The sequence below is a fragment of the Mesoplodon densirostris genome, chromosome 9, assembly GCF_025265405.1.
Source record: "Mesoplodon densirostris isolate mMesDen1 chromosome 9, mMesDen1 primary haplotype, whole genome shotgun sequence".
Classification (NCBI taxonomy): Eukaryota; Metazoa; Chordata; class Mammalia; order Artiodactyla; family Ziphiidae; genus Mesoplodon; species Mesoplodon densirostris.
This window is the reverse complement of record NC_082669.1, coordinates 26,574,288-26,602,089: the sequence shown is the minus strand read 5'-3', so window position 1 is coordinate 26,602,089 and position 27,802 is coordinate 26,574,288. Positions and strand designations below refer to the sequence as shown.

At 53.7% G+C, this 27,802-nt stretch overlaps 1 protein-coding gene across 1 annotated transcript; it reads right to left on the bottom strand.

Annotated features, from left to right (window-relative positions):
- Window positions 1-2,810: 2,810 nt before the first annotated feature.
- Window positions 2,811-27,802, bottom strand: RAMP3 (receptor activity modifying protein 3). The gene is made up of 4 exons (XM_060107701.1): window positions 27,784-27,802; window positions 27,209-27,418; window positions 7,739-7,871; window positions 2,811-3,840 (listed from the first exon to the last, which is right to left on the bottom strand). Exons 1-4 carry the CDS (start codon window positions 27,800-27,802, stop codon window positions 3,585-3,587), a joined length of 618 nt encoding a protein of 205 aa, XP_059963684.1. The 3' UTR covers window positions 2,811-3,584.

Below are 27,802 nucleotides of genomic sequence, written 5' to 3'. Positions count from 1 at the left end.
TGCCCCTCCCAGGGAAATACCATATCAAGATTCCTTGTCTAGAAAGTGGAGAGACATGGCATACCCTTGTCTGGGAGCTGGAGGAAGAGGGACACAAATGCACACACATATACACACATGCATACACACACACGTTCCCTGTGTGGGCCTGGCACCCAGGACCCTCCATATCCTAGAAAAAAATTCATCAATAGGTGAAAATGTGAGGAAAGATTCAAATATGAAACTTGAGTAGACATTCCGCTTATTCCTGGATCCTAAGTTCTTGAACAGGGTGAATGTTGAATGCAGGTTTATTTCCCTTCCTGATGAGGTGAGTGGGGACCGGCACCTGGGCTCCCACCCCCCAATCCTGTCCACAGCAATGCGGCAGCTCCACGGCCCCCAGCCCTCAGGCCCTCAGTGCAGGGAACTCCAGACTCTCCAAACACACACAGCACAAGGAGCATTTGTCTCAGTCAGAGTCCCAACCTCACCTCAGCCAGAAATGGTGCCCAGGGACTCCCACGCTAATAAATGTTTCTAGAAATAAGTGCACAAAGGACATCAGACTGCCGGGCCAGCCCTAGAGACCCCTTGCTCCCTGCACCCTCCCTCAGTCACAGCCCATGTCCTTTGCTGGATTCTCTTCCCCACCGCCTTCAACTGATACAAAGCAAGAGCCACTGTGTGCAGGGCACAGGGGTGACACTTAGTGTGCCAGATGGAGGGAACCAGCCCTCTGCCATTGTGGGACACAGTGACAAAATAAAGGAGTGAGACAAAGCGGAGGAGGTGTGAGACATCCATAGGAAAACCCAGGCAGACGGAGGGGCAGAACTGGAGCTGGGGTCGGGGTGGGGGTCCCAGATGTGCTGGGGTCCCCACCCTGGTGGACACACACCCTCTCTGGTTATTCAATCAAACTCTAACCAGGGCAACAGGATTTCTCAGATGTGATTAAGGTCTCAACTTTACTGGCCCTCAGATAGGGAGATTATCCTGGCAGGCTTACCGATCATATGACTCCCCCCGATAAATCCAAGTCTAGAGGTTAGAGGGGTCAATATGATGTACAGTCTCCTTTGCTGGCTTTCAAGATGGAGGGGGCCATGTAGCCAGGAACATGTGCAGGGCCTCTAGGAGCTAAGAGCAGCCCCACCGACAGCCACAGGAAATGGGGCCCTTAGCCCTTCAACTGGCCTTTGCCACACCCCGTGAGCCTGGGCAAGAACCCCGAGCTCCAGATGACATCTTGGCTCCAGCCTGGACAGACCCTGCACTGAGAACAAGCAAACCTGGACCCTGACTCCAGGCTGCAGAGCTGGACTACTTCCAGCCTTGAAATCTGTGATATTTGTTACCCAGCAGTAGGCGCTGACACAGCATCCCTGTACGTTCTTTACCCGACACATTCAGCAGCCCTGCTACAGGTTCAAGGAGGCAAAGAACTGGGTTAGCCGTGCCCTGGTTTTGCCAATGAGCACAGTGAAAGACGAGAGGGCCGAGGGGCTGACAGAGCACGCAAAGGCATGACCAATAGTCCACTGAGCAGGATTCAGGCTGGGTGGGAGGGAAGGCAGAGAGCCAGAGCTGGACGGAGCTGGCCTGGGGGTCGGAGGTCTCAGTGGGGCCAGGAGGTCTCTAAAGTTAGCATAGTGAAGAAAGTGCACTGTAGAGCTAAGCGGGGTGGTCAGGTGGCCTGGTGCCTGGCCCAGGATTGCAAGGGTCACCACTCTTGGTACGGGTGGGGTCCGCAGCCAAGAAGGGCCACTTGACGGCCATGTGCACACAGGAGCAGCCTCTTGGTGGGGGCCCAGCTTCTTATGGGACCCAGGAAGTGAGGACCCCTGGGGAGGAGAAGGCACACACAGCATGTGCTCCAGAGGCCCTCAAACAGGGAGTGGCCAGGGCAAGCCAGGGGCTGGGCTGCACACCCACCAAGGCATCCAGGCCCCCCAGGACATCATCTGAGAAGAGGGCCAACATTTTAAAGGTTTGAGATGGTCTGAGACCCGCGAGCACTCTGACCCCGCACCCCGGCCTCCAGAGGCCATGTCATCTGGCAGATGTCCAGCGAAGATGGCCAGCAGAGGCTCAGGTAGCAGGAGATGCACTGGAGTCACCGTGGGTTCACATTCAGATCACAGACTTCTATTCCTCGGCCGAAGCTGCCTCAAGAAGCAGAAGTGCCAGGAGTTTCAGATTCTGTTCCTACACTGTGCCCCTACCCGCACCTCTGGGCACCTGGAGGGGACCAACAGGCTCAGGGGACCACCACATCTCTGGGCAGGAAGGGGGGCGGGGCCTCTGAAGGACACGGGGACTGCCCTGCCAGGTTCTCTCCACGTCCACTCATAGCCATGGCCCACCTCCGGCTCCCAGCAAGACCGTGCTGAAGCCAACAGCCCACATCCCAAAGCCTCGGCCCCAGAACTGGAACACGGACAAGGCCCAACGAGAGGTCTGTGGACAAAGTGCCCCCACCAGCTGCTCCCAGGTCCCCAGGACCAGGTGGGGGTCTTGGCAAGCCCTAGGCGAACTTGAAATGCTGGAAGGATAGTCTCCCCTCCATGCTCAAAGCGCAGGGTGCCAGTGGGAAGCACAAAACCTCTTCAAGCTGGATGGGTAGATCCCTCCTGCCTGCCCACATTCCCCTGGTATGAAGCTCTCTTTGCCACTCTGAGCTCTGACATTCTGGAGCCTCAGGCACTCCCCATCTGTAAAATGGGCATGGGGGACTTGCCAGTTCTAAGAGGCCAGGTGGGGTCTCTGTGAATTCTCTGAAATAAAACTGGAAACCCCAGAAGTAGCATGACTCTTTACTCAGAGAAAGTACAGACATGGCAGACAGAGCTCAGCCAGAACAAGAGCACACGGGACCCCACCCCGAGGCTGTGCTCACAGCGGGGGGCCGTTAGGAAGGAGGCCCATCCAGCTCCAGCCCCTGGTGGTGGCCCCAGACAGCAGGTCTCAGGCTGTGCTGTGGCTCCTTGGAACCCCCAACCCAACCCTCAGTCTTCCAGATCTCTAGGTGGGCTCCCTACCCAGAGGACTCAAGGCCTGCGAAGTGAGGACCTACAAAAACTCCCTCCCAATCTCTCTTCCCCCAACCCCCAGCCAGGTGGGAATAGGCACACCCTTTCGGGTGGTGCTGAGGTGGGGCCAGGGCTGGGGGTGGAGTCAGAGTGGGAGGTGGGGCCGGGGCTGGGGGCGGGGTCGGGACTGGGGGTGGGGCCAGGGCTGGAGGTGGGGTCAGGGCCAGAGGTGGAGTCAGAGCCAAGGGGTGGAGTCAGGGCTGGGCTGGGGCCAGGGGTAGAGTCAGTTGGGAGGGCAGGGTCATGGTCTGGCCGGGGCTGCAGATGGGGCACCACGGGACTCAGTGCTAGGAACCCCGAGGCCCCAGCCCAGCCTGGGACAGCGCAGGCAAAGCAGCGGTGACTTGTGCCCAGCACGCAGGCTCCAGCCGCGGCACGTTTTCTTTCACCAGCCCAAAGGCCGCCCAGGCAGGGTGGGGGGCAGCCTTAGAGTGTCCACCGGCTCTCCCAGCCCTGGAGAACTTTCTTCCGCTTCTCCAGGAAGGGCCCCTCGGACTCACCGGGCCCTCACACCACCTGGTTGGTGCGTTTGCTGCGCCACACCACCACGCCAGTCATGACGACGGTCAGCAGGATGGGCAGTGCAATGAGCGGGATGAGAATTTCGTCTGGGGGGTCCTTCCAGTGCTGCCTGTCCACGGAGCAGTTTTGGAAGAACCTCCTGTGGACCCCAGCAATGAAGCTCTCCGCCAAGGGGTTGGGCCAGTAGCAGCCCAGCACGTTGGTCTCCACCTCGGTGCAGTTGGTGAAGCTCTCGTAGTACCTGCGAAGGCAGAGGCCTTGACCGCCTGGCTCCCCTGCTCCTTCTCACGCTGGCCCTGACCGCCGGGAAAGTGGGGGGCAGTCCCGTCTGGCCTCCTGCTCTCATCATGGCCCCAGGCCACAGGGGAAGGCCTCCTGCTATGAGCCCTATTGGGCCTGCTGGGCCAGCAGGGTCCATCTCCCTGGCGTCCTTGCCCAAAGGTTCTCTGGCATGGCGACCCCATGCCCTGCTTCCCACCTCTAGGCCTCAGCCCCGCTTTCATCTGCCGCTGAGCCCCCTCCCCAAAGCACACAGCCATGTTCTCCTCCCCTTCGCAGGCTGCTGCGTCACAAACTCGATTCCCCTCGTGCCCACCCCAGCAGACAATGACCTCTGCACAGAGCCTGGTGTCATCGAGCCCAACTCCTAACCTTCCCATCTTAAAACAGAGGCAGCAGAGCCCAGCAAGGAAGCTCTGAGGCCATGAGCTCCCCAAAATATACCTCATGCCCCGTTCTGCATCTCCTCCATCATCCCTGCCCTCATCTTGGTCATCCACAGCCGTCACCTGCTTCCTATGAGGACGTGAACTCCCAACGCCCAAGGTGTGGGCCCAGCACTTCTCAGGTCTTCCCAGAGGGTACTCTGGGCCTGGCTTCTTTTTCCAAGACCAAGGGATGTGTGGAGTCACAGCCACTTGGACCTGCAAGGCCCTTGTCACCTAAGGCCTCTCTATGGGTCCCCCCCCCCCGGGGAGGAGGTCTCTCTGAGGCAGGCCGAGGGCCAGCGGCCTCCCAGTCAAGTCAGTCTGCCCTCATTTACCTGGTTTGGGGGAGCGTGTCCCACCTGTGAGCCCAACCCCGGCCTGTCTTCCTCTCAGAAGTCCCCTCCCCCAGCCCCCATCTGACAGGACACGTGGGATTCACCCCGCCCCAAGGTCTTCCTGTCTGTGTCGGTTAGCTGGAAAGGGCACTCAGCAAACCACCCATGAGGAGCCACGCCCATCCAGCAGGCAGGCTCTGGACAGCCCTTGAAGCCAACCAAGGGCTACAGCTACCAGGAACAGAGTTCAGCCCCACGGCCAGCTGGCCTGGGATTAGCGGCCTCTGGGGGTGGTGGCCTAGGCTGGCAGCCATTGTCCAAGATGCTCTGGTGAGAGGGCTGGTCAGACACGTGCCAAGGTGCACCAGCTCCAGCACTGCCCACCCTCTCTTGCAGCTGGCAGAGTGCTGCATGCAGGACAGGTATGGGGGCGGGAGAGGCTCCTGCCTCAGATCCCCACAGGCACCAGGCCCTGTGGCCCCCCTCCTCCCTCCTGTGTGGACCCAGGGAGAATGGCCTGGCCTGGGCAACAGGAAGGAACTGCTTCCTGCAAGGAGCTTCCTGTACAGAACCTCGTCTCTGCCTGGAAAGGCGGTGGGAAACGGGGCGGCTAATCGCTCAACCAGGCCTTCGTAGTGCCCACGCCTCCTGGCAGTTCCGGGCAGTTTCCCAGCCCAGACGCTTGGGTTGTTGGTCAGGCACACATCTGCCCTGCACCCCTCAGGTAACGCAGACGAGGGAAAGCCACACGAGGCAAAAGAGAGCGGGAAGCAAAGGGTACGGCCTGGAATCCGTGTGCAGAGCCGTGATGTGGCCCCTGGGACGTGCTCAGGCCCTGGGACATCTCACCCGGCAGGTTCTCGGGCAAAAACATCACTCCCCAAGACCCACCCCTCCCACTGGGCCCCGTCAGTGACCTGCCACCCCAGACAGAGCCTCTAACCGGACACCCTGCCAAGCCCCGACCCACCCCAGGGCTCAGTAGGGCTGAAACGAAGCAGATGGAGCTGGGGGAAGCCCCACTGTGGACAGCAAGCTGCAGGGGCTGGGGAGTGGTGTGTGGCCCGAGTGACCCCCACGCACGGAAAACAGCACAAGACAGCAGCTTAGGGGTCAGGATGAAGAATCAATGTCCTTCAATCCCAGCTAGGCCACTGACCATCTTCCTGACTTTGCCCACTTTACTTAGCCTCTGTGAGCCTCAGTTTCCCCGCCTGTAAATGGGGTTCATAATTCTTATCCAATAAGGTGACTGAAAGGACAAATGAGGTGAAGTGAATACACTCCTGGAAAGTTCCTGGCACGTAGTAGGTGCTCGGTGAGGTCTCGGGGTGAGCCCCAAAGGCCAGGAATGGGGCAGAGCTGAGCACAACACCCATCTCTGTGGATCGACCTACGGGGCCAGGCGCAGAATGCCCACACCTGGTGCTTCCCAAGAATGCTGGGAAGTGTCTCTGAATGTTAATAGCAAACGCTTTTAGGATGAAAGGCACCGAAAGGTCAGGCACTCAGGCACATGGCAAGAGTTGTAGAGGCCAACTCCCACATCCCAGCATCCCGCCCTTCCCTGCGCTGGGGAGGCAGAAGGCAGGGACGCACACATTTGCACACACAGCTCCCGAGCCCTGTTAACTCGCCAGCCCGAGTTCAGGCTGGAGATGAAATCAGGGTGGCCTTCACAAGGAAGCTGCTGTTTGTGTGACATTGCAGAACCAGGGTCACGACAGGGTCTGTGCTTCCCAAGCGTACCCTGGTCACCCAGGGCCTCCCCATGTCCTCCCTTCAGCCTGGCTCCCAGAGCAAGAGAAGACGCAGCCATAGGCCAGATGGGAAAGGGGGATGCAGAGGCCGGGAGCGAGGCAAACCGCCCCCGTCAGACTCCCTCTCCCGCCAGGCAAATTACCCTGCTCAGGTGGATGTCGGCCCCTCTCTCTCCAACTCCCAGACCCCCCTCCTGGCTGCCCCCTCTGCTGTCCTCAGGCCCCAGGGCTGGATGTCTGATCTCCTCACTGAGGCTTTAGCAGGTGACAAAGGCACAGGATGGGAAGCGCCCACCTCATCCTCCCTTACCCCGACCCCTGCGTGTCCACTCCAGGCTTGGCGTCCAGGCCAGGCTCGGAGGACAAGAAGAAGCCTGGCCAAGCCCCTTCCCGAGCCCCCAGCCCCCTTTCCCAGCAGACACAGAAATTTCATACCGTTTGGTTCAGCGAACGACTATGTCTGCGAGGGGCCTGGGGACGCGCCCACAAGGAGCCACTGTCCCCTGGGGAGTTGGGCATGGAAGCCCCTAGAACCGCCACTGGGGGCAGAGAACACAGGGGCCGGGGTCTTGGAGGGGAAAGGGCTGATGTGACTGAGCAAACCCGGGGCTCCCAGGAAGGATGGGGCCTCCAGGCAGGCGCGGCTCACAGGACAGTGTGAGTCTGCAGCGGCCGCCAGCAGCACACCAGGTTGAGATGGCCAAGTGGGAAGTGCGGGAGGGCGGGCACAGCCCGTCGGTGATTTCTGAGGAGGTGAAAGGGCCACCTTGACACTTGATGCTAGGTGTGACCAGAGGAGATCAAAAACCTCGGGAGCTTCTAGAACGTGGGGCCCTCTGTGGTGAGGCGCTGCTCCCACCGTACCAGGTAGAAACCAGCGGGGTTCAGTTTCTCCGGGGTCCACTGGTCCTGACTACAAACCCAGCCCTGGCCGGTGCTGTGAAGAAAACCCAAAATGACAATTTCCACCCAGCATGGACCGTGAAGAGAGGCAGGCACGCCAGGGAAGGACAGTAACCCAATTCAGGAAGGTCAGTGGGTGTCAGGGTTTCCCAGAGACATGACCTCGCTCAGAGGAATGGGGGACACAAAGCCTGGAGTGTCCAGTTTGGAACTGCCAGGGTGGTCCGTGAGGGGAGCGGAGGGTTGTGAGGCTTGGAGTGGACCTCGGAGCATGCGGGGCACAGACGCCGAGGGCAGGACGTGGGCAGGGCAAGGGCGGGGCACGGGCACACGGTCAGCAGGATACGGACGGGCTGTGGGCAGAGGGTAGGCAAGCCATGGGCACGGCGTGGGCAGGGCGCGGGCAGGCCCAGTGGCCGAGCAGGGATACTCACACGATGAACTCCGACAAGTTGCACCACTTCCAGACCTCCACCTTCTTCATCCTTTCAGCAAAGGTCTTGCCGCAGCGAGGCAGCATGGCCAGCATGCGCTTCTCATTGCAGCCGCCCGCTGGGGGACACCCCCCTAGAGAGGAGACAGCCGTGAGCACTGCTGGAACTGCTGGCGTGAGCCTTGAAGGGCTCCTGCTGATGTCCCTCGAGGCCAGCTGGGGTCCTCCTCCTTCACCTTGACCTCCATGTGACCCGGGGAGGTTGAAGCCAGTGCAGAAAGAGTGGCCCACTTGGAGGCATCGAGGAGACAGGACCCAGAGGGCCCGTGGCCTCCCGGGGCGGCATGGGAAGAAGCAGGTAAGAGGAGGGCAGCACGCAGAGGGACAGGGGTCCCGGGAGTGGAGAGGCTGAGGGCTGACGGATTCCGGGCTGGGTGGGGGCAGGGAGCAGGGACGACCACTGCACCTCGAGGGTGAGGGCACCTGGAGCATGTCCCAGGAAGGAATCTGAGAGTCTGATGACAGTCCCAGGCCTCTGGGCAGCGACAGAGGCCCCTTGACAGTAAGGACTGCCCACCCTGTCAAAGCCAACCCCTTGAACTCCAGGAGGCCAGGGGCTGAGGGCTGCAGGGTCCAGCAACAGCGGCCAGTCCTTTGAACACTCTTGGGGTCTGGCAGGACCCCTGCCCCACGATTTCTCCTCACTCTTCCTGAACTCTGCCCCCAACACTTCCTGTCCCCTCCACCCCCAGAGAACACCCTCCTCCCACTGGGAACACCCGCTTGTCTGACCCTCAGGACCCATTCCCCCACCCTCTCCAGGCACCCGATTTCCAGGGGTCAGTTCCCCACCTCGTAATCTTCCCTCTCATGACTCCCAGCTTTAGGTCCCATCATATAATCAAGAGAAAGCCCTGCTGTGCATGTCCTGGAGTATGTATGTTGTATTGATATATGTATGTGTGTATGTCTATGTGTGTGTGTGTCTTTGTGCACGCTGCCCTGTCATGTGTGTCTTGGTGTGTGTGTGTTGTGTTCACATCTGTGTGTGTTGTGTGTGTAGGTATATCTGCCCTGCCATGTGTATCCTGACATATGTATGTGTATGTATATATGTGTACTGCCCTGCCGTGTGTGTCCTGATGTGTGTATGCGTGTTGTATGTATATGTATGTCTGTGTGGTATGTGTGTTTGTACAGGTGTGTGTCTATGTGTACGCTGCCCTACTGTGTGTATCCGGTGTATGTGTGCCTATGTGGGACTCACAACTTCACAACTTACAATAATCTTACAATAATGAAGACAGTGTGGTACTGGCATAAGGGTAGACATATAGATCAATGGAATAAAATTGAGAGTCCAAGAATCAACCTTCATTTTAGAATAAAATTATTTTCTATAAATGTACCAAGACAATTCACCAGGGAAAGAATAGGCTTTTCAACAAATGGTGCTGGAACTACTGTGTATACACATGCAAGAGAATAAAGTTAGACCCTTTCCTCACAATTTACACAAAAATTAACTCAAAACATATAAGAGAGCTAAATGTAAGAGCTAAACTATAAAAATTCTTAGGATAAAAGGAGAAAGTTTTTGTGTCCTTGTATAAGACAAAGTCTTCTTAAATATGGCACCAAAAGCACAAACAACAAAAGAAAAAGACAGAAAGTGAACTATATCAAATTTGTTAACTTTTGTGCTTCAAAAGATACCATCAAGAGAGTGAAAAGACAACCCATCGAATGAAAGAAAATGTATGAAAATCATATTTCTGATAAGGGGCTTGTATCTAGAATAGATAAAGAACTCTTACGACTCTATAAAAAGAGAGCAATGACCCATTTAAAAATAGGCAAAGGGGGCCTCCCTGGTGGCGCAAGTGGTTGAGAGTCCGCCTGCCGATGCAGGGGATACGGGTTCGTGCCCCGGTCTGGGAGGATCCCATATGCCGCGGAGCGGCTGGGCCCGTGAGCCATGGCCGCTGAGCCTGCGCATCCGGAGCCTGCGCGTCCGGAGCCTGTGCTCCGCAACGGGGGAGGCCACAACAGTGAGAGGCCCGCATACCGCAAAAAAAAAAAAAAAAAAAAAAAAAAAAAATAGGCAAAGGATCTGAATAAACATTTCTCCAAAAATATACACAAATGACCAATAAGCACATGAGAAGATAATCAACACCATTAGCCATCAGGGAAATGCAAGTAAAAACCATAATCAGATATCACTTCACACTCCCCAAGATAGCTATTATCAAAAAGATCTAACAAATGTTGGTGAAGATGTGGAGAAATTTGAACCCTCATATGCTGCTGGTAGAAAGGTAAAATGATGCAGTCACACTGGAAAATAGTTTCCTGGCAGTTTCTCAAAATGTTAAAAATACAATTACTATATGACCCCACAATTACACTACTAGATGTAGTAGTGTAATTTCTTTCCATAAAAGAATGAAGTACTGACATGTGCTACAACTTGGATAAACCTTGAAAACATTATGTTAAGTGAAAGATGCCAGTCACAAAATACCACATATTGTATGATTCCATTTAACGAAATCTGCAGAAGAGCCAAATCTATAGAGGCAGAGTGCAGATTAGATTACTTAAGGCCAAGGGGGTTGGTGGAATGGGGCATGACTGCTAATGAGCATGGAATTTATTTAGGAGTGATGAAATGTTCTCAACTGGATTGTGGTGATAGTTGAGAAACTCTGTAAATATACTAAAAAACACTGAACTATATACTTTAAATGGGTGAATGTGTGGTATGTGAGTTATATCTCAAAAAGCTTTTTTAAAATTAAAAGCTGGGGGCTTCCCTGGTGGCGCAGTGGTTGAGAGTCCGCTTGCCGATGCAGGGGACGCGGGTTCGTGCCCCGGTCTGGGAGGATCCCACATGCCACGGAGCGGCTGGGCCCGTGAGCCATGGCTGCTGGGCCTGCGCGTCCGGAGCCTGTGCTCCGCAACGGGAGAGGCCACAACAGTGAGAGGCCCACGTACCGCCAAAAATAAATAAATTAATTAATTAAATTAAATTAAATTAAATTAAAAGCTTTTTCAAACATTCAAAAGTTGAAAGAAGGTATTACAAGCACACTCAAACTTCAGGTAATATTTAAGAATTTCCTTTAGGGAGAAGGAAAATAATATCAGAAGTAAATATTGATCTTCACAAAGGAATGAAGAGCACCAGAAATTGTAACTCTAGGAGTAAATATATAAAATTTGTTTCTCAATATTTAAATCTTTTAAAAGATAACTGACTGTGAAAACAAATACAATAATGTATCGTGGGGACTTCCCTGGTGGCGCAGTGGTTGAGAATCCACCTGCTAGTGCAGGGGACACGGGTTCAATCCCTGGTCTGGGAAGATCCCACATGCCGCACAGCAACTAAGCCCGTGTGCCACAACTACTGAGCCTGCACTCTAGAGCCTGCAAGCCACAGCTACTGAAGTCTACGCACCTAGAGCCCATGCTCCACAACAAGAGAAGCCACCGCAATGAGAAGCCTGTGCACTGCAATGAAGAGTAGCCCCCGCTCGCTGCAACTAGGGAAAGGCCACGTGCAGCAACGGAGACCCAAAGCAGCCAAAAATAAATAAATAAATTTATAAAAATAAATAATGTACTGTGGATTTACAACTTAAGTTTAAATAAAATGTATGACAGTGATAACATAAAGGGCAAAAATGGAAGGTTCTTGTGATATTCATGAATTGATATAATATCATTTAAAGATAGACTGTGATAAGTTAAAGATATACACTACAAACCCTAAAGCAACCACTAAAGTAACCAAAAAATAATAATAATTACAGCCAATTAGTGAAGGAGAAGAAGAAGGAGAAGTTGAAAAGTGAAAAAAGTACTAAGTCCAAAAGAAGGCAGAAAAAGAGAGAAAGGGGAAAGAAGAACTTACGGTACCATGGTAGATTTAAAACTAACCATATCAATAAATTATCATATTGAAAGTAAATGGTCTAAGCACCCCAATTAAGGAACAAAGATTGTTAGATGAGATCAAAAAGCGAGACCCAATATTAGGCTACTTACAAGAACCCTACCTTAAAATGACTCAAATAGATTCAAAGTAAAAGGTGGGAAAAGATATGCCATGCTACCACTAATCAAAAGAAAGGTGGAGTGGCTAAATTAATACTGGACAAAGTATATTTCAGAGCAAAGAATATTACCAGAGATGAAAAGAGTCATTCCATAATGATAAAGGGCTCAATTCATCAGGAGGACATAGCAATGCTAAGCATGTATGCACCCAATAACAGAACATCAAAATACACAGAGCAAAAATGAATAGAACTACAGGGAGAAAATGACAAATCCACAATTATCATTGGAGAAGTCTATATCCTCTCTCAGTAATTTATAGAACAATAGACAAAAAACCCAATAAGATTGGGCTTCCCTTGTGGCGCAGTGGTTGAGAGTCCGCCTGCCGATGCAGGGGACACAGGTTCGTGCCCCGGTCCGGGAAGATCCCACATGCCGCGGAGCAGCTGGGCCCGTGAGCCATGGCCGCTGAGCCTGCGTGTCCAGAGCCTATGCTCCGCAACAGGAGAGGCCACAGCAGTGAGAGGCCCGCGTAGCGCAAAAACAAAAAAAACCCCAATAAGATTATAAAAACTTGAGTAGCAGAGGTGTGCAGGGGTAGGACAGGAGCCCAGTGGCACTGGGGTGGATACATATGGTTGTTGGGTGAAAAGGAGAAGTGACACTGGAAGGTGGACCCAAAGCCAGACTAGTGCAGGTGTGCAGGCCTTCCCAGTTTATTTAAAGCCTAACAGAAGGCAGAGGTGAGTTTTTAAACTCAGCACTCCCCCACTGAACCCAACCTGAGCCTCAGAGCCTTCACGTCACAGTGTCCCAGGCGAGCAGGCAACCAGCAGCCAAGATGGAAGCTGATGCCCCTTCAAGAGGAGGGTTGCCATCTCTGCAGGAAGGGAGGGTGATGTCCTTCTGAAGCTTAACCACGCCACCCATCAGATGCCAGCCCCGCCCCCTTGTAGTCACTGCTTTGCTGTGTGGCTCTGGAGAGGCCCTTCACCTTTCTGGGCCTTATCTCCCCGTTTATAAAAAAAAAAAGGAGTTATTCTGATTCTGGCTGTTTTCACTCGTTAATAGTCATGCACCTGGGAAATCTCTCTCAACTTGTCACCATCTGGCCCCCACTGCCCCCCCCACACCACTCTGCCAGAACCCTCTGGCCACCCACCCTCCTCTGCAGGTCACCACAGCCCCCCTTCCCAGGCTCCAGCAGGTCTGGCTTGTGTGCTCCCAGGCTGTCAATTCAGTTCTATTTTAACACAGCTCTCGACTTGGTCGTTGAAGGAAACAATCCTTGTAATAAAAGCCCATTGAAGGCAGAACAAAGCCATTCCCCTCGGAGGCTGGTGCAGACCACCATACCTGAGCCTACCTGGAGATCTCTGCGGCTAGGGGGGTCCCTCCCGGCCCCTCTCAGCACTGAGTCTCTCAGGGAGACCACGTGAGGTGTCTGACTTGGCCGCACACCAGACTCACCCAGGCCACAGCCCAGGCCCTGAGACAGGGACCAAGAATCAGTGTTTGTTAAACTGCCCCTACGGCCACGTAATTCCAACGTGCTGTCAGAGCCGAGAACAAGTGGGAAGAGCAATGCTTGCTCACAGTTACGTGCACACAGGCACGTGGAGATCTTGTGCAATGAAGATTCTGACCCCGCAGGCCTGGGGCACCAAGATGCTAATCTCTGACAAGCTCCAGGTGGGTGATGCGAGACCCAGGCCCACACTCTGCAGAGTAAGAGACAGAAAATGGGAGCGCTGAAACCAAGGGTCAGAGGGGAGTCAGACAGCCCCGTGGCTCTTCTCCCCGGCCCAGACGCACTCACTCTCCTCTCTGAGGCTCGGTTTCCCTATCTGGAAATGGAGCCGTGACACCTGCCGTGACACCTCCTTGCCCGGCTTCCCTCCGCTTGAGTTCTGACCAGTGTCCACTGAGTGCCATGTCCTAAGTGTGGTCCAGCTCACTGATCCCTGCAACAGCCCAACAAGACAGGGCCACTGTGACCGGGGAAAGTCATCCCCCTGCTCAGTAACATGGTAGGGGGCCAAACCCAGGTGCAGCCCTGGGTCCAGAGCCGTGCAGGCCCACAGTTAGTGACTTTAGGGAACGAAGGCTCTCAGGCTGTGGTGGAGGCAGATGATGAGAAGGCAACCTATGCTCCTTTCTCCCACTGATTGCCCTGTTCCAAAGGCATCTTTTCCCCGCAGCTCACTGACAGGCTTCCCACCACAGGCTCTGAAAGTCCACCTGATGTTCTCTACATCCAGCCCTTGTACTCATTCCTGGGCCTGGTCTTGTCATCCCCTGACAGTATCCTCTCAGTATCCTTCATGGCTGTCTTGGGCTCCACCCTCCTCCCACATGGGCACAGGCCAGGCAAGTCTCACACTGTTTGCCCCTGCTGGCTGCTGCCACTTCTCCCAGCCATGGCCCAACTGGACCTGGCCCGACTAGACCACCTGGACCACCATCTAGACCCAACTGAACCTGGATCCATAGACCTGGATGACCTGGATTTTAATCCTCTGGACCTGGACACCCTGGACCCCTTGGGCCTTGAATACCTGGACCCTGGACCTCCTAGATGTCCCCTGGACATTGAATACCTGGACCCCCTGGACCTCTTGGACCCCTTGGACCTGGACCCCCCTGGACCTGGACCACCTAGACATCCTCAGCCTGACCCAACCGCCACCTGTCAGATCACTGAGACCCAGCCCAGGGCTTTCTCGTCCTCCCCTCCCACTTCTCCCCACCACTGGAGCCCCTTCCTCTTCCTCCTCTTCCTTCCTGCATGGACAGAAGCTCCATGAACCCAGAATCTCCATGTGTCCCAGAATCGCCACATACCCAGCACCACAGGGGCCTGGCCAGGGCAGGTTGAGAATGTATCATCAAGGACCACGTGACATCCTAAGGCAGGTTTCCTGGGATAACTTCTCCCACCCATGGGGGCGGGAGGCGGGGTGGGAGGATGCTGTGAGGATGCACAGGGTAGGCACCATGGGACACCTGTCTGATCAACGACAGGTGCCCTCCGTGAGGGGGTGGGGAGACTGGTAATTACGGCACCATTTCTTTTTTTTTTTTTAATTTTATTTTTGCTATGTTGGGTCTTCGTTTCTATGAGAGGGCTTTCCCTAGTTGCGGCGAGCAGGGGCCACTCTTCATCGCAGTGCGCGGGCCTCTCACTATCGTGGCCTCTTTTGTTGCAGAGCACACGCTCCAGACGCGCAGGCTCAGCAGCCATGGCTCACGGGCCTAGTTGCTCCGCGGCATGTGGGATCCTCCCAGACCAGGGCTCGAACCCGTGTCCCCTGCATTAGCAGGCAGATTCTCAAACACTGTGCCACCAGGGAAGCCCATGGCACCATTTCTGATGCACAGGCTTAAGGGGCTCCCAGCCAAACCCAACAACCTGCCCTGTGTTATAACAGTGAGGTAAAGATGCAGATTCCTGACAACACCAACGAAGTGTGTCGCTGCCACCCACTCAAGCTACCAGCTGCATTAGTAGAGGTCTCGGGAATTAAACTGAAATAGAAAACCGTTTCAGTTTGTTCCATCAGAGAAACAAAGAAAATGCAGGACTGTGTTCCTTCTGTCTAGGGGACTTCCAGACTCTGGGAGATGATAAACAGCCAAACAGATGCATTTCCAAGAGAAAGGCCTTTTATGGCCAGTCATTTGGAAATGAAATACAGAAGCTCTCGTTCTCCTCTGGTGCACATCAGCAGCGAGCAGACTCAGCAGGCTCTGCAGCGATGGGCCACTGGCCAGTAGGGCTGTGTGAGGGTGTGGTTTCTGAAAGGTTCTGCCCCCAGTGTCTGCAGTCTGAGGAGCTCCCTCCCCACACTGGACCTCAGTTTCTGTATCTATACGATGAATAGGGACGTCAGAGGACCTTCAAACACCTCTCGGCTAACCACCTCCTTGCAATCACTGCGTCACTGGGGTACTTGATATCCAGCCGCTGCATCTGGGCTCGCTTGAGTCCACAGAATCCAATGTGACAGGAGGTGGCTCAACAGCAGGACAACATTACTCCCACCAGTGACAAAAACAGTGACAGTGACATGTTAATACACATACACACTGGCATGGGCACTCTGTCTGGGGGTGCTGTAAGTGAGCCCCTGGGAGCCACAGTTGCTAGCAAACTCAAGGGCCCACAGAATGCGTCCCAGGCACTGATGGGAGCTTCCCATACATACAACCCTTTCATTCCACACTCTTGGGCCCCGCATGTCGTTATGGGGACTGAGCTCATTGAATCCAAATGGCAATCACAACAGCCCTTTATAGGTTGCTATTCCTGCATCCACACTAGAGTGGGGGAAACTGAAGCTAAGGGCCAGTAAGTAAGTGTCTTATAATCTTGGGGTTAAGCTGCTGCAAAGGGAGGCCCCCAGGATTCACACCCAGACCCAAGGGGCTGGTCAAGGGCTAGGCATGAAACTGAGCAGTAGGCCTTGGATTAATTAGTAGAACTTCAACCAAAAGTGAAAAAGGATAGGGGAAGAGGCTTTTTAAACTCAAGTAAGTAACTTTAACTTAGTCCAACTATTATTTTTGGTTTTACACTGGCCAGGTGAATTGCCATGACACACGATGTCCTGATTCCCTATCTTTCCATTTGTATGTTGTTTGTTGTTAAAAAAGGGAACCTCATTTGGGTAAGTCGAGGGAATTGTTGGACTTCACCCTTCTGTTTTTGTGCTACAAGAGTTGAATTTTGTTCTTTGTGTGTATCTTTGCATTTGTCTTGGGCATAAGTGTAACTTCTATGGGAAACAAAATTTGTTTTCTGAATGCAGCACCTCAGGGTGCATCCTCCAGAAGTGGACCACTTCCAGTTGCAAACCAATGAAACGTAAAAAGATGATTTTCCTTTGTAATACAACCTGGCCATAATACTTCCTAGATTCAGGGGGGAAAATTTGCCCTTTAATGGGTCCCTAAACTACGCTACTATTATGCATTAGAGCTATTTCACAATAGAGAGGAAAAATGGGACAAGATTTATAAACTAATAAGCTTTATATTGAAATAAATACCTGATTCATGAATAAGTTTTAAAATGAAGGTATGGGACTTCCCGGTGGTGCAGTGGTTAAGAATCTGCCTGCCAGTTCAAGGGACACGGGTTCGATCCCTGGTCCAGGAAGATCCCAGATGCCACAGAGCAAATAAGCCCGTGCTCCACAACTACTGAGCCTGCACTCTAGAGACCATGAGCCACAACTACTGAGCCCACCTGCCACAGCTACTGAAGCCCACACACCTAGAGCCCATGCTCCACAACAAGAGAAGCCACCGCAATGAGAAGCCCACGCACCGCAATGAAGAGTAGCCCCCACTCGCCGCAACTAGGGAACGCCCGCGCACAGCAACGAAGACCCAACCTAGCCGAAAATAAATAAATAAATAAATAAATAAATAAATAATTTAATGAAGCTATGAGATCTCTGCCTATCTGGATATATGTATGTCTGTGTATACTTTATAATTATATGTCTTTATCCTTGGATAGTATTACCAAAACTAATTTGTAAATGAGCTCTACTTAATTGGCTTAAAGAAAAGTAAGTGCTTACAAATCAAAATTTCTAAATACAACAAAAAACTAACCAAAATGAATTTCAGGTTCATGTGATCTGGGGAATATTCAGTATTAAATTAATATCCAGCATTAAAGTTAGTTTAAGTATAGTTAATACAGACATGTCTTTAGAGTCATCAATGTTAAGTATGATAATTTTATTGTACCTAAGTTTACTGAAAGTCAGTAAATTCATATTATATCTATTGAAAAAATTGTCAACAAGAAAATTAATTTGGTATGATGATACTGTCATAAGTAAAAAAAATAGAGATAAGTGGTATAGAAGCTTTTAGGTGAACTCTTCAGAAGTAATTACGTTTTAGTCTTTCCAGATTCTTAGTAACTTGAAACTTTCGAGTTTTGCTGAATTAAGTTAAAGGATAAAAATTTCTTGAAGGTCTAGGTCATTTTTAAGATAAAATACTGGAATATTGATTGCTAGACAAGTCTATCTTCTTTTGTCTTATGAGAGAAAAAAAACTAAAGATGTTTGGGTTTATTAGACACACATCTTGAACCACTTTAAAGAGAGAAATTATGCTATAAAAATGTATTTTTTAAAAAATATGTTTTTAGAGGTTAGAGAGTTTATAAGTTTGCCAATCAGAAAACGTTGGTATAACAAACAGTTCAGTTAGTTGGCTTTTGGTTTTTGCTGGCGATTAAGGTTTTTAAGGGTTAAAAATTCAAATAAATATGTGATTAAACTATTAAAAATAATAAGGAAATCATTTCAGAATGTAAAGAAAATACGCTGTCAGCAAGAGAAGGATGGAGATATTTTTGTTAAAGAAAAAGGGAAAATAATTTTGTCCTAGAGCTCATTGTTTCTAGATGGGAAAAAATAAGGGACAAACTTATATAGATACAGAAAGTTGTAGAAAGTTTATGGAAAAGGAACCTTAAGAAAAGAGTTTTGTGCATGGTCAGGATTGACTGAGATTAGATTGAATTTAAAAGCAAACTAATACAGGACTAGAGTTTGTTTTTCTCTCTCTGTTAAGAGAACAAAGTTTTCCTGGAATATTGAGCTGCTTTGATAACAGATTGTAAGTTTCTTTCTCTAGCTAACTTTGAGTTTCCCAAAGGGCCCCTGAGCCATCTCAGAAAGACATATTAAACTAATTAAGATTATTTGGTCTATTAAACTACATGGAAAACATTATATGAAAAAATTTCTCTAATAAAGTTGTAACAGAGTATAACTACTCGTGACATGTATCACTGCTTGCTTTAAGTCTACTGCTTGGAGCATGTGCAATGTTTGTGTGACAATTTGATATAACTGATAAGATGTATAACCTATAAAATGTTTCCCTGTCAACATACCTTTGTAGCTGTTTGTTATGTCTGATTAGTTTTCCCCCAACATGGCTAACTAGGCAAACATATAAACAAAAAGTAGGAGTAGCACCAAGGGACATGATAGACCCAGAGCAGGCAGCAAACACAATCAAGGGACAGATATTTTGATCATCAGTGCTTTCTACTGAAAGATTTGGAGTCAAAAGGGGGAAATGACAGAAGAAATTTTCACATATTGAGGTATAGGGAAGCCTTTCTGGTTTACATGATTTTTTTTTTTTTTCAGTACGCGGGCCTCTCACCGCTGTGGCCCCTCCTGCTGCGGAGCACAGGCTCCGGACACGCAGGCTCAGTGGCCATGGCTCACGGGCCCAGCCACTCCGCGGCATGTGGGATCTTCCCAGACCGGGGCACGAACCCGTGTCCCCTGCATCGGCAGGCGGACTCTCAACCACTGCGCCACCAGGAAAGCCCGGTTTACATGATTTAACTCAAATGTTATGCTAATTTAAAACAGCCTGTTTGTGGTCTACTAAACATACATTGTATGTCTGCTTTAACCATTAAGGGAAAAAATACATTTGGAGAATAGTACAAACATGCATTTTGATTATTATCCTCATTGTAATATATCTACTGATTTTCAAATGTTTGTCTAGGTGCTATGACAAAGCAATCAAAGAGGGAAGTAATGTTTTCATAATACAAAATATTGATGCTAAGCTTGGAAATAGGGACTATTTCCAACTCTGTGTCCGTTCCCCAAATTGAGGCAGGACTAGGTCCCATTTCACCAGGAAGTAACCAGAGTGATCATCACCCCATTCCCTCAAAGATTTGGGAAAAGTTAAAACAAAAACGGAACTAAAACCAAGTTCCTCTGTCAAGTTTATGACTAACCTTTCTATCCAAAACTTTATTCCCTTTCATATTCTGCACCTGTTCCTCCTCAGGATTGGAAAATATCAAAGAAAAGCGGGGGGCGGGGCTTCCCTGGTGGCACAGTGGTTGAGAGTCCGCCTGCCGATGCAGGGGACACGGGTTCGTGCCCCGGTCCGGGAAGATCCCACATGCCGCAGAGCGGCTGGGCCCGTGAGCCGTGGCCACTGAGCCTGCGCGTCTGGAGCCTGTGCTCCGCAATGGGAGAGGCCACAACAGTGAGAGGCCCGCATACCGCAAAAAAAAAAAAAAAAAGAAGCTGATAATGATATTTCAAATAAGCCCAATTTTGCATCTTACAGCCAGGGAAACTGAGACCAGTGAGGACAAGGGAGCATCCCAAAGGACCCAGGGGACAGTGGCCCCCACGGACAGGGCCTGAGACCCTTGAACCCCAGGCCAGGGCTCCCTCCTCCCAGAGCTGGCCAGGCTCAGACCCTGCTCTGCAACTCCCAGTCTCAGCAAGTCTCTCCCACCGAAGCCCTCCCCAAACACGCATACCCTATTACTTGTTCTTGGATGATTTCTTTAGAACGATTTTTCAGAACAACCTTTTCATTCAATCCATTCCCAATTTGTGAGCAATGTGTTCTCCCAGGAGTTGTGTTTTCTTGCTGGAGAAGGGATCTGGGAGGGGAAGCCTCGGAAAGCCGCCCCCTGCCCCCTCCAGCCAGTCTCTCCAGACGCGCACACACACTCACACTGAAACATTGTCCTCGGAAGATCTAGCACTCCCAGTTCTGGATTCCTCTCATCCACGCCCCTGCGCCTGGTGTGAACTTAGGAGCCCCGGGACGAGGAGCGCACTATCTCACGGGGAGGAGGGAGACGGACATGCCCGCCGCCGCTGCTCGCTCGGGTGTCGCGCTGGCATGGCGTCCCCAGCTCCAGGGCAGCGAGGCCGGGGACATCGCAGCTGGGAGGAGCAGGCCCAGGCCGAGTCTGCGGCTGGCGGTGCAGAGCCCGCAGGAAACCCTGCGCCTTCCTTCCTAGTCCGGTCGGTCGCCATCGGCTTGGAGAGAGCCTGGGGGCCGCACCCGGTCACCCCTCGCCCTTCCGGAGCGGGGCGCGCCGGGCTCGCCCAGGTCGGTGCAGGGGAGGAGATGCAGCCAGGTGCGGATGCAGGAAGGCAAAGGCCGCGCGGATCCCACGGCCCCAGAGGCGGTTGGGGCCCCCCGGTGCCGGACCGAGCGTCCCCTTACCGCAGAGCAGCAGCAGCAGCAGCAGCAGCAGTAGCGGGAAAAGGTGCGGGCGCCGCCGCGCTCTTGTCTCCATGGCTGACCAGCTGTGGCGCGCGGTCCAGCTGTGTGGCGCACCATCCAGCTGCGGCGCGCGGTACAGCTGAGTCCGGCTGGGGGCGCTAGGGGCGCCCGGGGGCGGAGCCCAGGCGGGGATGGGGCCACAAAAAGCCCGCCCCCAGGAGGTGCCTTCCCCCAGGATGTGCTCTGCGCCCCTTAGGATGCGCCTCCCTCCCACCCAGGTGCCCTCCCTCAGGTCGTGCTCCTCCAGGACGTGCTCCCTCTCAGGACGCTTCCTCCCCCAGGACGCTCCCATCCCTAGGACGAGTCCCCTAAGGACGCGTCCTATCCCCCAAGATATGTCTTCCCTCACTGGACGGTCCTTCCCCAGGACGGATCCCCTCCCCAGCGCAAGCCCCCTTCCTGCAGCCCTGGGGGCGCGGCCCACCGCAAGTGAGCGCCTGGAAGGCTCCGCCCATCTGGGCTGCGGGGCAAGATGAGGGGTGGGTGAGGGCAGCCTGCCAAGGGCGGGCAGGATCCTGCGGATGCATCCACCCTCACCCCAGCCGGAAGAAGAGCTTCCGGCAAGGTGTCTGGAGAAGGACTGCTGTGCGTCTCTGTGCCATGAGAGACCGGGGAGGGCAGCCCCCCCTGGGGAGAGAGCTGGCTGAGAGTGGGGATATCTCTGTGTGAGGGTGCTGAGAGGAGCCCTCAGGGTGGAGCGCAGCTGATCCCCGAACTCTTATTGGCCTCAGGCCCCCAGGATACTTTCCTGGGGCCTCGCCTGTGCCAGGAGCCTTTGCACCCCTCTGGACTAGAGCGGGTGGGGCCCTACACACGTGCACTCGGCTGCACTCACGCACACACCCCACTGCCCATGGCTAGAACCGTGTCCTCAGGCCCTGGTCCTGCCCTGTGCCCTCTGGAGGCCTCAGGGAACAAGACGAGGGCCAGGAGAGTGACGGTACCCCTAAGGACCTGACCTAGAGGAGTGTCATGGGCTCCGAGGGGAGGGAGGGAGGGACTTGGGATTCTCCAACCATGGGTCACTTCACCTGGCTTGGTCACCTCTGTCACCCTCAGCCCCTAGCATAGACTCTGGCCCCATGGACAGCTGGTCACATTGTCACTGGTGGGGACCCCTCTGCCCTACGGTGCCCCCAGTCCATCCCCCCCAGCACGTGCTGGTCTGAGGGCTCCGGGAGCGGGGTCGGGAATATGGGGGCCCCCTCAGGGATTGGTTGCTCTCAGCCTGGGCCCTTCCCAAGTCAGAGGGATGGAGCAAGTGGGCTCCCCACCTGGACAAGGGCTCCACCTCTCTGAGTGGTGGGAGGTGGGTAATAACCCCACCCCGACGTCCAGGTCCTGCGAGGGAGGGTCGGGTAGAGGGATTCTAGTACAGGCATCGCAAAACAACTACCTTGCAAGAGCTGAACTGACCTTTCTTGCATGAGGAAGTCCACTTAATAAGGGATTGAAGCTTTCTGTGCTTTTTCTGATTACAACCAGAATTATTTCAAGGGAGAATTCAAGCTAATTAAAATTGACCAGCCGTCCTGCCTGCCTTCTGCCCTAGTTGGTGGCAAGCACAGATGCAGGGGCGACTCAGAACCTGTGACCCAGGCCTTTCACGCGTTCAGCGGGGGCTGAAGTCTCAGCCAGTGTTTCCTGCCAGCTGCCCTCTCTCAGATGCCCTGCACCAAGGGAGACAAGCCAAGAGCACGGTCCAGGTGTCCACCAGTGTCCCAGGAGGCCACAGACTCACAGAGGCCTACACCACTCCACGAGAGAGGCTAGGCCAGACCTCGCAGGCGATTGTACACAGCTAGCAGGCTGGAATGGGGGAGATGGGCCAGATCGGGGGGCAGACCAGACAGCACCCTGGAGGCTGCTCCAGCCTGGGTCTGTGGCTCCACACTGACCGGTACTAGGGAACGAGCACCCTGGGAGGCAGGGCGCTGGAGGAAGCTGCTCCCCTGTCTGGGATGCCCTCCCCTCCCCCATCCCATAGACTCGGCTCCCTGCATCCCACTTCCATGCAGCTCCTCCATGCCCCAGGGCAAACTCCCAAGGCCTACAGGCTGCCCACGCATCCCCGTTAGAGGGAGTGCCTGAGAGGCAGGGCCCTGGCTTCCGTTCCCTGTGCACAGTGCCACGGCCCGCACAGGGCACGTGGTCTGCTGGTGCAGGTGGTTTCAGGCAGGTAGTGAGAAGGGGGTTGGGAGAGTCCCAAAGGGGCCATCGTGCTGGGGCCCCACCCTGCTGCTCCCACATTCATCCTGTCCTGGCACCCGCTGGGCACACTGGACCCCCCTGTGCAGAGCTGTCTCCCCTGCTGAGAGCCGGCTGCTCCCCTTCTCTCCAGAGAGGTCATCAGAGACTCTTCAAAGGTCATTAGACTCTTGGCTGCCCCTCCCCCTGCCAGAGCCAGGCTGGCATTAGTGGTTGCTATGGTCTGTGGATCACAGAAGGAGGGACGTTCTGGGAACTCCAGGGCCAGAACTTAAGAGATGGGCAGCTCTGGCTTGTTGCTGTGCAGAGCTGCTTCTTCACGGACAAGGAGCAGCCATGTGGGCGGCCCTGGTGTGAGAGGTCACCTCGACATTCCTCCAGCTGCACTGACGTCCTGGCTGAGCCGGAGCCAGCCTCCCCCAGGATGGTGAGGAAGGACACGTGTTTGCTGTCTACGCCACTAGGTCTGGGTACACGGGTGTGAGGGTGTGTTCCCAGGAAGACAGGAGGGGCTGTCCCTGTGGAAAGATGAGCTTGAGAGGGGAAGGTGGGACGGTGGAAGCTGGGTAAGGGGACACCCTGGACAGGTGGGTTAGGGTCAGTGCTCATGACAGTGGGTGCTGCCCTAGGACGATGCTGTTTCATCCACAAGCAATCTGCGCTTAAGAGGAGGAGAGGCTGTAGCCTGGATCCCTCCAGGGATGGAAGCCCCTACTCACAAAACCACCAGCTCCTCTGGGCCAAGCTGATGATGTCTGGGAGGCCAGCTGCAGCCCTCGGGCCTCAGGGCAGAGAGAACAGGCCAGGCCCAGGGTATTCCCTGAGCTCACAGGCTTTGCTCTCAGAAGAGCCAGTCACCCCTCCCTAGAACCATCTCCTCCCCACATGGATGGATCCAGAAACCCACCTGAGGGTCTCCCAGCCAGCCCTCCTCCTGTTCCCCTGAAGCCCCAACTGCCCTCGGTTCAGCTCACACACCCTTGAGAACAGGTCCAATCAGCTTTTATAGGAACCCGCCCCAAGCTCGAAAACTTCCCCTAGAAACGACAAATCTGGTCCAAGTCCTGGTATCGGCTCTTCCATTAGACACTCCCAGGGCCTGGCCCCCTCCCCACATGGCGGCCCAGATCTGGGTTTCAGAGTGGGGTGTGGGGGAGCAGGGGGTCCCAGATGCACAAAGGTCCAGCCAAACTCTGTTATCTCCTAAACACAAGACGCTCAGGAAAAGAAAAAAAAAACACCCTCAGGGAGCTTCAAGTTTTCCATCTGAAGCTGAAGGGGATAACTGCCCTGCTTCGTTCTCAGGTCAGAGGTGAGGACTGAGGTCAAAGAAGCTTCTCTGTGCTGAGATTCACAGGTACTGGGGGATGCAGGTGGAGGTGCTGGAGGTGAGGATGGTGGAGGTAGACATGGTGGAGATGGTGATGGAGATGGTGGCGATGGAGATGGTGGAGCTGGACATGGTGCAGATGGTGGTGGAGGTAGAGATGGAGATGGTGGGGGTGGACATGGTGGAGCTGGACATGGTGCAGATGGTGGTGGAGGTAGAGATGGAGATGGTGGGGGTGGACATGGTGGAGCTGGACATGGTGCAGATGGTGGTGGAGGTAGATAGAGATGGTGGGGGTGGAGACGGTACAGGGGAGATGGAGGTGGAGATGGGGAGGACCCAGATGGCCGTGACAGGCCCAGAGTAGTCATCATGCCTGTCAGCCTCGTCTGGCTCCTCCTTGCAGCAAACCCACTCTGAGCAGGCGGCTTCCACATTGGGAAGGCAAGGCCATCAGACCCCACCTTCTCTAGCAGGCTTGCAGGCAGCTCCCTGAGGTCCTCTCCTCACCCCTGCCTGGCCACGGGCCACCAGATGGGAAAATAGCAGATGTGTTGATTGAGGAGGGGCCCCTGCAGGGTCCAGGGACCCATGCCAGGTCCTCTGGGAAACACAGGCACTGGACGAGCACAAGACCCCAGGGGTAAGACAGGCCCTCCCCTGTGGTTCACGGTAGGCTCAGGCCCTGTGGAGTAAGCTGAGCCCTCAAGGGTGAGCCCAAGTGGTTTTTCTCCCCTGCGAGTGGCTTGGCAGCCAGTGCCACCCAGAGACCAGCTCCGAGGGTGTCATGGGGTGGGGAGATCCCCTGCCCATAGGGGCGGGGACAGGGCCCACTGCTGGATCCCACAGGGGCTGCTCCCCGTCTGTACTGCTGGGCCCCAGGGTCTGAGACCCCAGAGAAGAAGCGGCGGCTCCTGCGCCTGCGTCTTCTCACGTGTGACACGGGGACGCTCGATCCCCACGCTCACGTATGATGCGCCCAGGCAGCGCCTGGCCCCTGACTCGCTCCTCCTGAGGGTGCGGCCCCCTGCCACAAGGGTCTGCTGACCAGGCGTCCCTACAGCTGCGGTCCTGCGTTCCTCTGTAGGCCACCCAGTCTCCGTTCACAGTTCTCTATATCAGACTCTCCCATGCCAGTTACTGTGTGGCTTCTCTCTCCTGATCCAGCCCTGACTGACACAGTATTCTCATGATATTTATTCAATAATTTTTCTCGTAATGGTTTTAGGAGCAAATTCTCTCGACAGTAAAGGAGCTTCTTCTCTAAGTGGAGGGTTTGTGGGCAAATGGGATCAGAGAAACACGGGGCGTCTCGGCTCCACGCATCTCGCCCAGGAGCCAGCATGAGAGGAGCCGAGGCTTTCGGCCGGCCGACTCCTTCTGGGAGACTCCCCTCAAAACCCAGACCGTGGGAGACTTGGCTGGACAGGCTGGCGGAGCGGGGCAGGTGCACGGGTACTTGGCGCCCCCTGCCGGTGAAACACTGTCTCTCCATCCTCAGTGAAGCGCCAGACGTGACTCCCGCATGTGATGCGGCAGAGCGTCTGTATACAAAGTAGGGGCGGTAGGGAGATCCCCCTCGGCCGGCCGGGAGAGGGACCTGACCCTCAGCTGTTTCCCAGGGCCCAGAACTCAACTCTCTGTGTTGCTGTTGTTTCTGTTGTTGTCGTTGTCGTTGTGAAACACACATCACATAAAATTTACCATCCTAACCACTTTCAAGTGTACAGTTCAGGGGCATTAAGCGAACTCACATGTTGTGCTACCATCACCACCACCCGTCTCCTGAACTTTTCATCTTCCCAAACTCTGCCCCCATTAAGCAGTAATTCCCCTTGTCCTCTCCCGCAGCCCCTGGTAACCACCATTCTACTTTCTGCCTCTATGAATCTAACTGCTTAGGGACCTCATAAGTGAATTCACTTTTCTGTCTGACTTATGTCATTTCCCATAATGTCTTCCAGGTTCATCCACATTGTAGTATGTGTCCTTCCTTTTTGGGGCTGAAGAATATTCTGCTGTATTATACACCACATTGTGTTTATCTATTCATTAGCACCCACTTCCTCTTTAAATGAACAAAGCAAGTTTACTTTCATTTAATTTCATTTTTGTAAAACCTATCAGAAAATGTTTTCAGGAAAATACACCAAAATGTTACCCATGGTCATTTCTGGATCTGAAGGGATTTGGGGTGATTTTTTTTTTTGGCTGTGCCCCACGGCATGTGGGATCTTAGTTCCCCAACCAGGGATCAAACCCGTGCCCCCTGCAGTGGAAGCGCGGAGTCTTAACCTCTGCACTGCCAGGGATGTCCCCAGGGTGAATTTTAATTTGTGTTCCTGTTTGTTTTCTCATTTTCCTATAGTGGTGTATGTGGCATGTGGTAGGTCTTATGTCATATGTGTGCTGTGAGACTTTGCGTTTACATTTATATGTGTGTGAACACGTGTGTGTTATGTGCTGCATATACGTGTGTGTGGTGTATGGGTATGTGTGGATGTCTGTGTATGTGCAGTGTGTGTGGGTTTGTGTGTGTGCAGTGTGTGCCATGTGTGACACGCATGTGCTGTGTACCTGTGTGCACGTGTGTGCAGTGTGCCATGTGTGACACGCATGTGCTGTGAGTGTACCTGTGAGTGTGCATGTGTGTGATGTGAGTGTGCTCCCCAGCTGGACACAGTGAGCACAGTCCTTTCCCGGACTTGACCTCCTCCCTCCACAGCACCTGACCCTCAGCCCTCGGACCCCACCCACCTGTGCCAGGCTCCTGCCCTGTGGCGCGGGCAAAGGACAAGCTGATTTCAGGGCCGGTTTGGAGCACGGTTCTCGTGAGCTCAGGGGTAAATGTGACAATGACAGCAGCTGCCCCGCCTCTCCCAGGGCTGGAGGAGCAAAGGTACTTTGGACACTGGGGGGCACAGTGTGAGTTGAAGGGATGTTCTTTGGGGACGCACTTTCCTTCTCCTGTAAGAGGATGCGGCACTCAGTACGGAGACCAATGGGGACAGAGGAAGAGGCAGGAAACCCCTCCCCACGTGACACTGCAAAGCAAGAACCAGTTCTTTAGAGGCCAAGGAGCCCAGGGGCCCGGCTCCGCTCCAGGATGGTCTCGGGGAGGAGGGCTCCAGCACCACACGCCCCCTGGTGGCTGGGCTTTTAACGTCATGGATGAGAAGATGAACCTGGACTTCGGTGAAAGAGAAAGAGGAAGACCAGTGTGGTTAGCAGAATAAAAGTCCCCAAAGATGTCCTGGCCCTGATCCCCAGAACCTGGAAATATGTCACCTGATGTGGCAGAGGGACTTTGCAGATGTGACTAAGGCACAGACCTTGAGATGGGAAGATCAT

What these genes read in the sequence shown, in the direction of transcription:
- RAMP3 (XM_060107701.1), bottom strand. An exon ending in AGGGCAGGAGCCTGGCACAG is followed by an intron (nt 7,872 to 27,208) that starts GTGGGTGGGGTC and finishes TCTCCTCTCTAG; the next exon opens with GGGGGTGTCCCCCAGCGGGC. An exon ending in AACTTGTCGGAGTTCATCGT is followed by an intron (nt 3,841 to 7,738) that starts GTGAGTATCCCT and finishes CTGCCTTCGCAG; the next exon opens with GTACTACGAGAGCTTCACCA.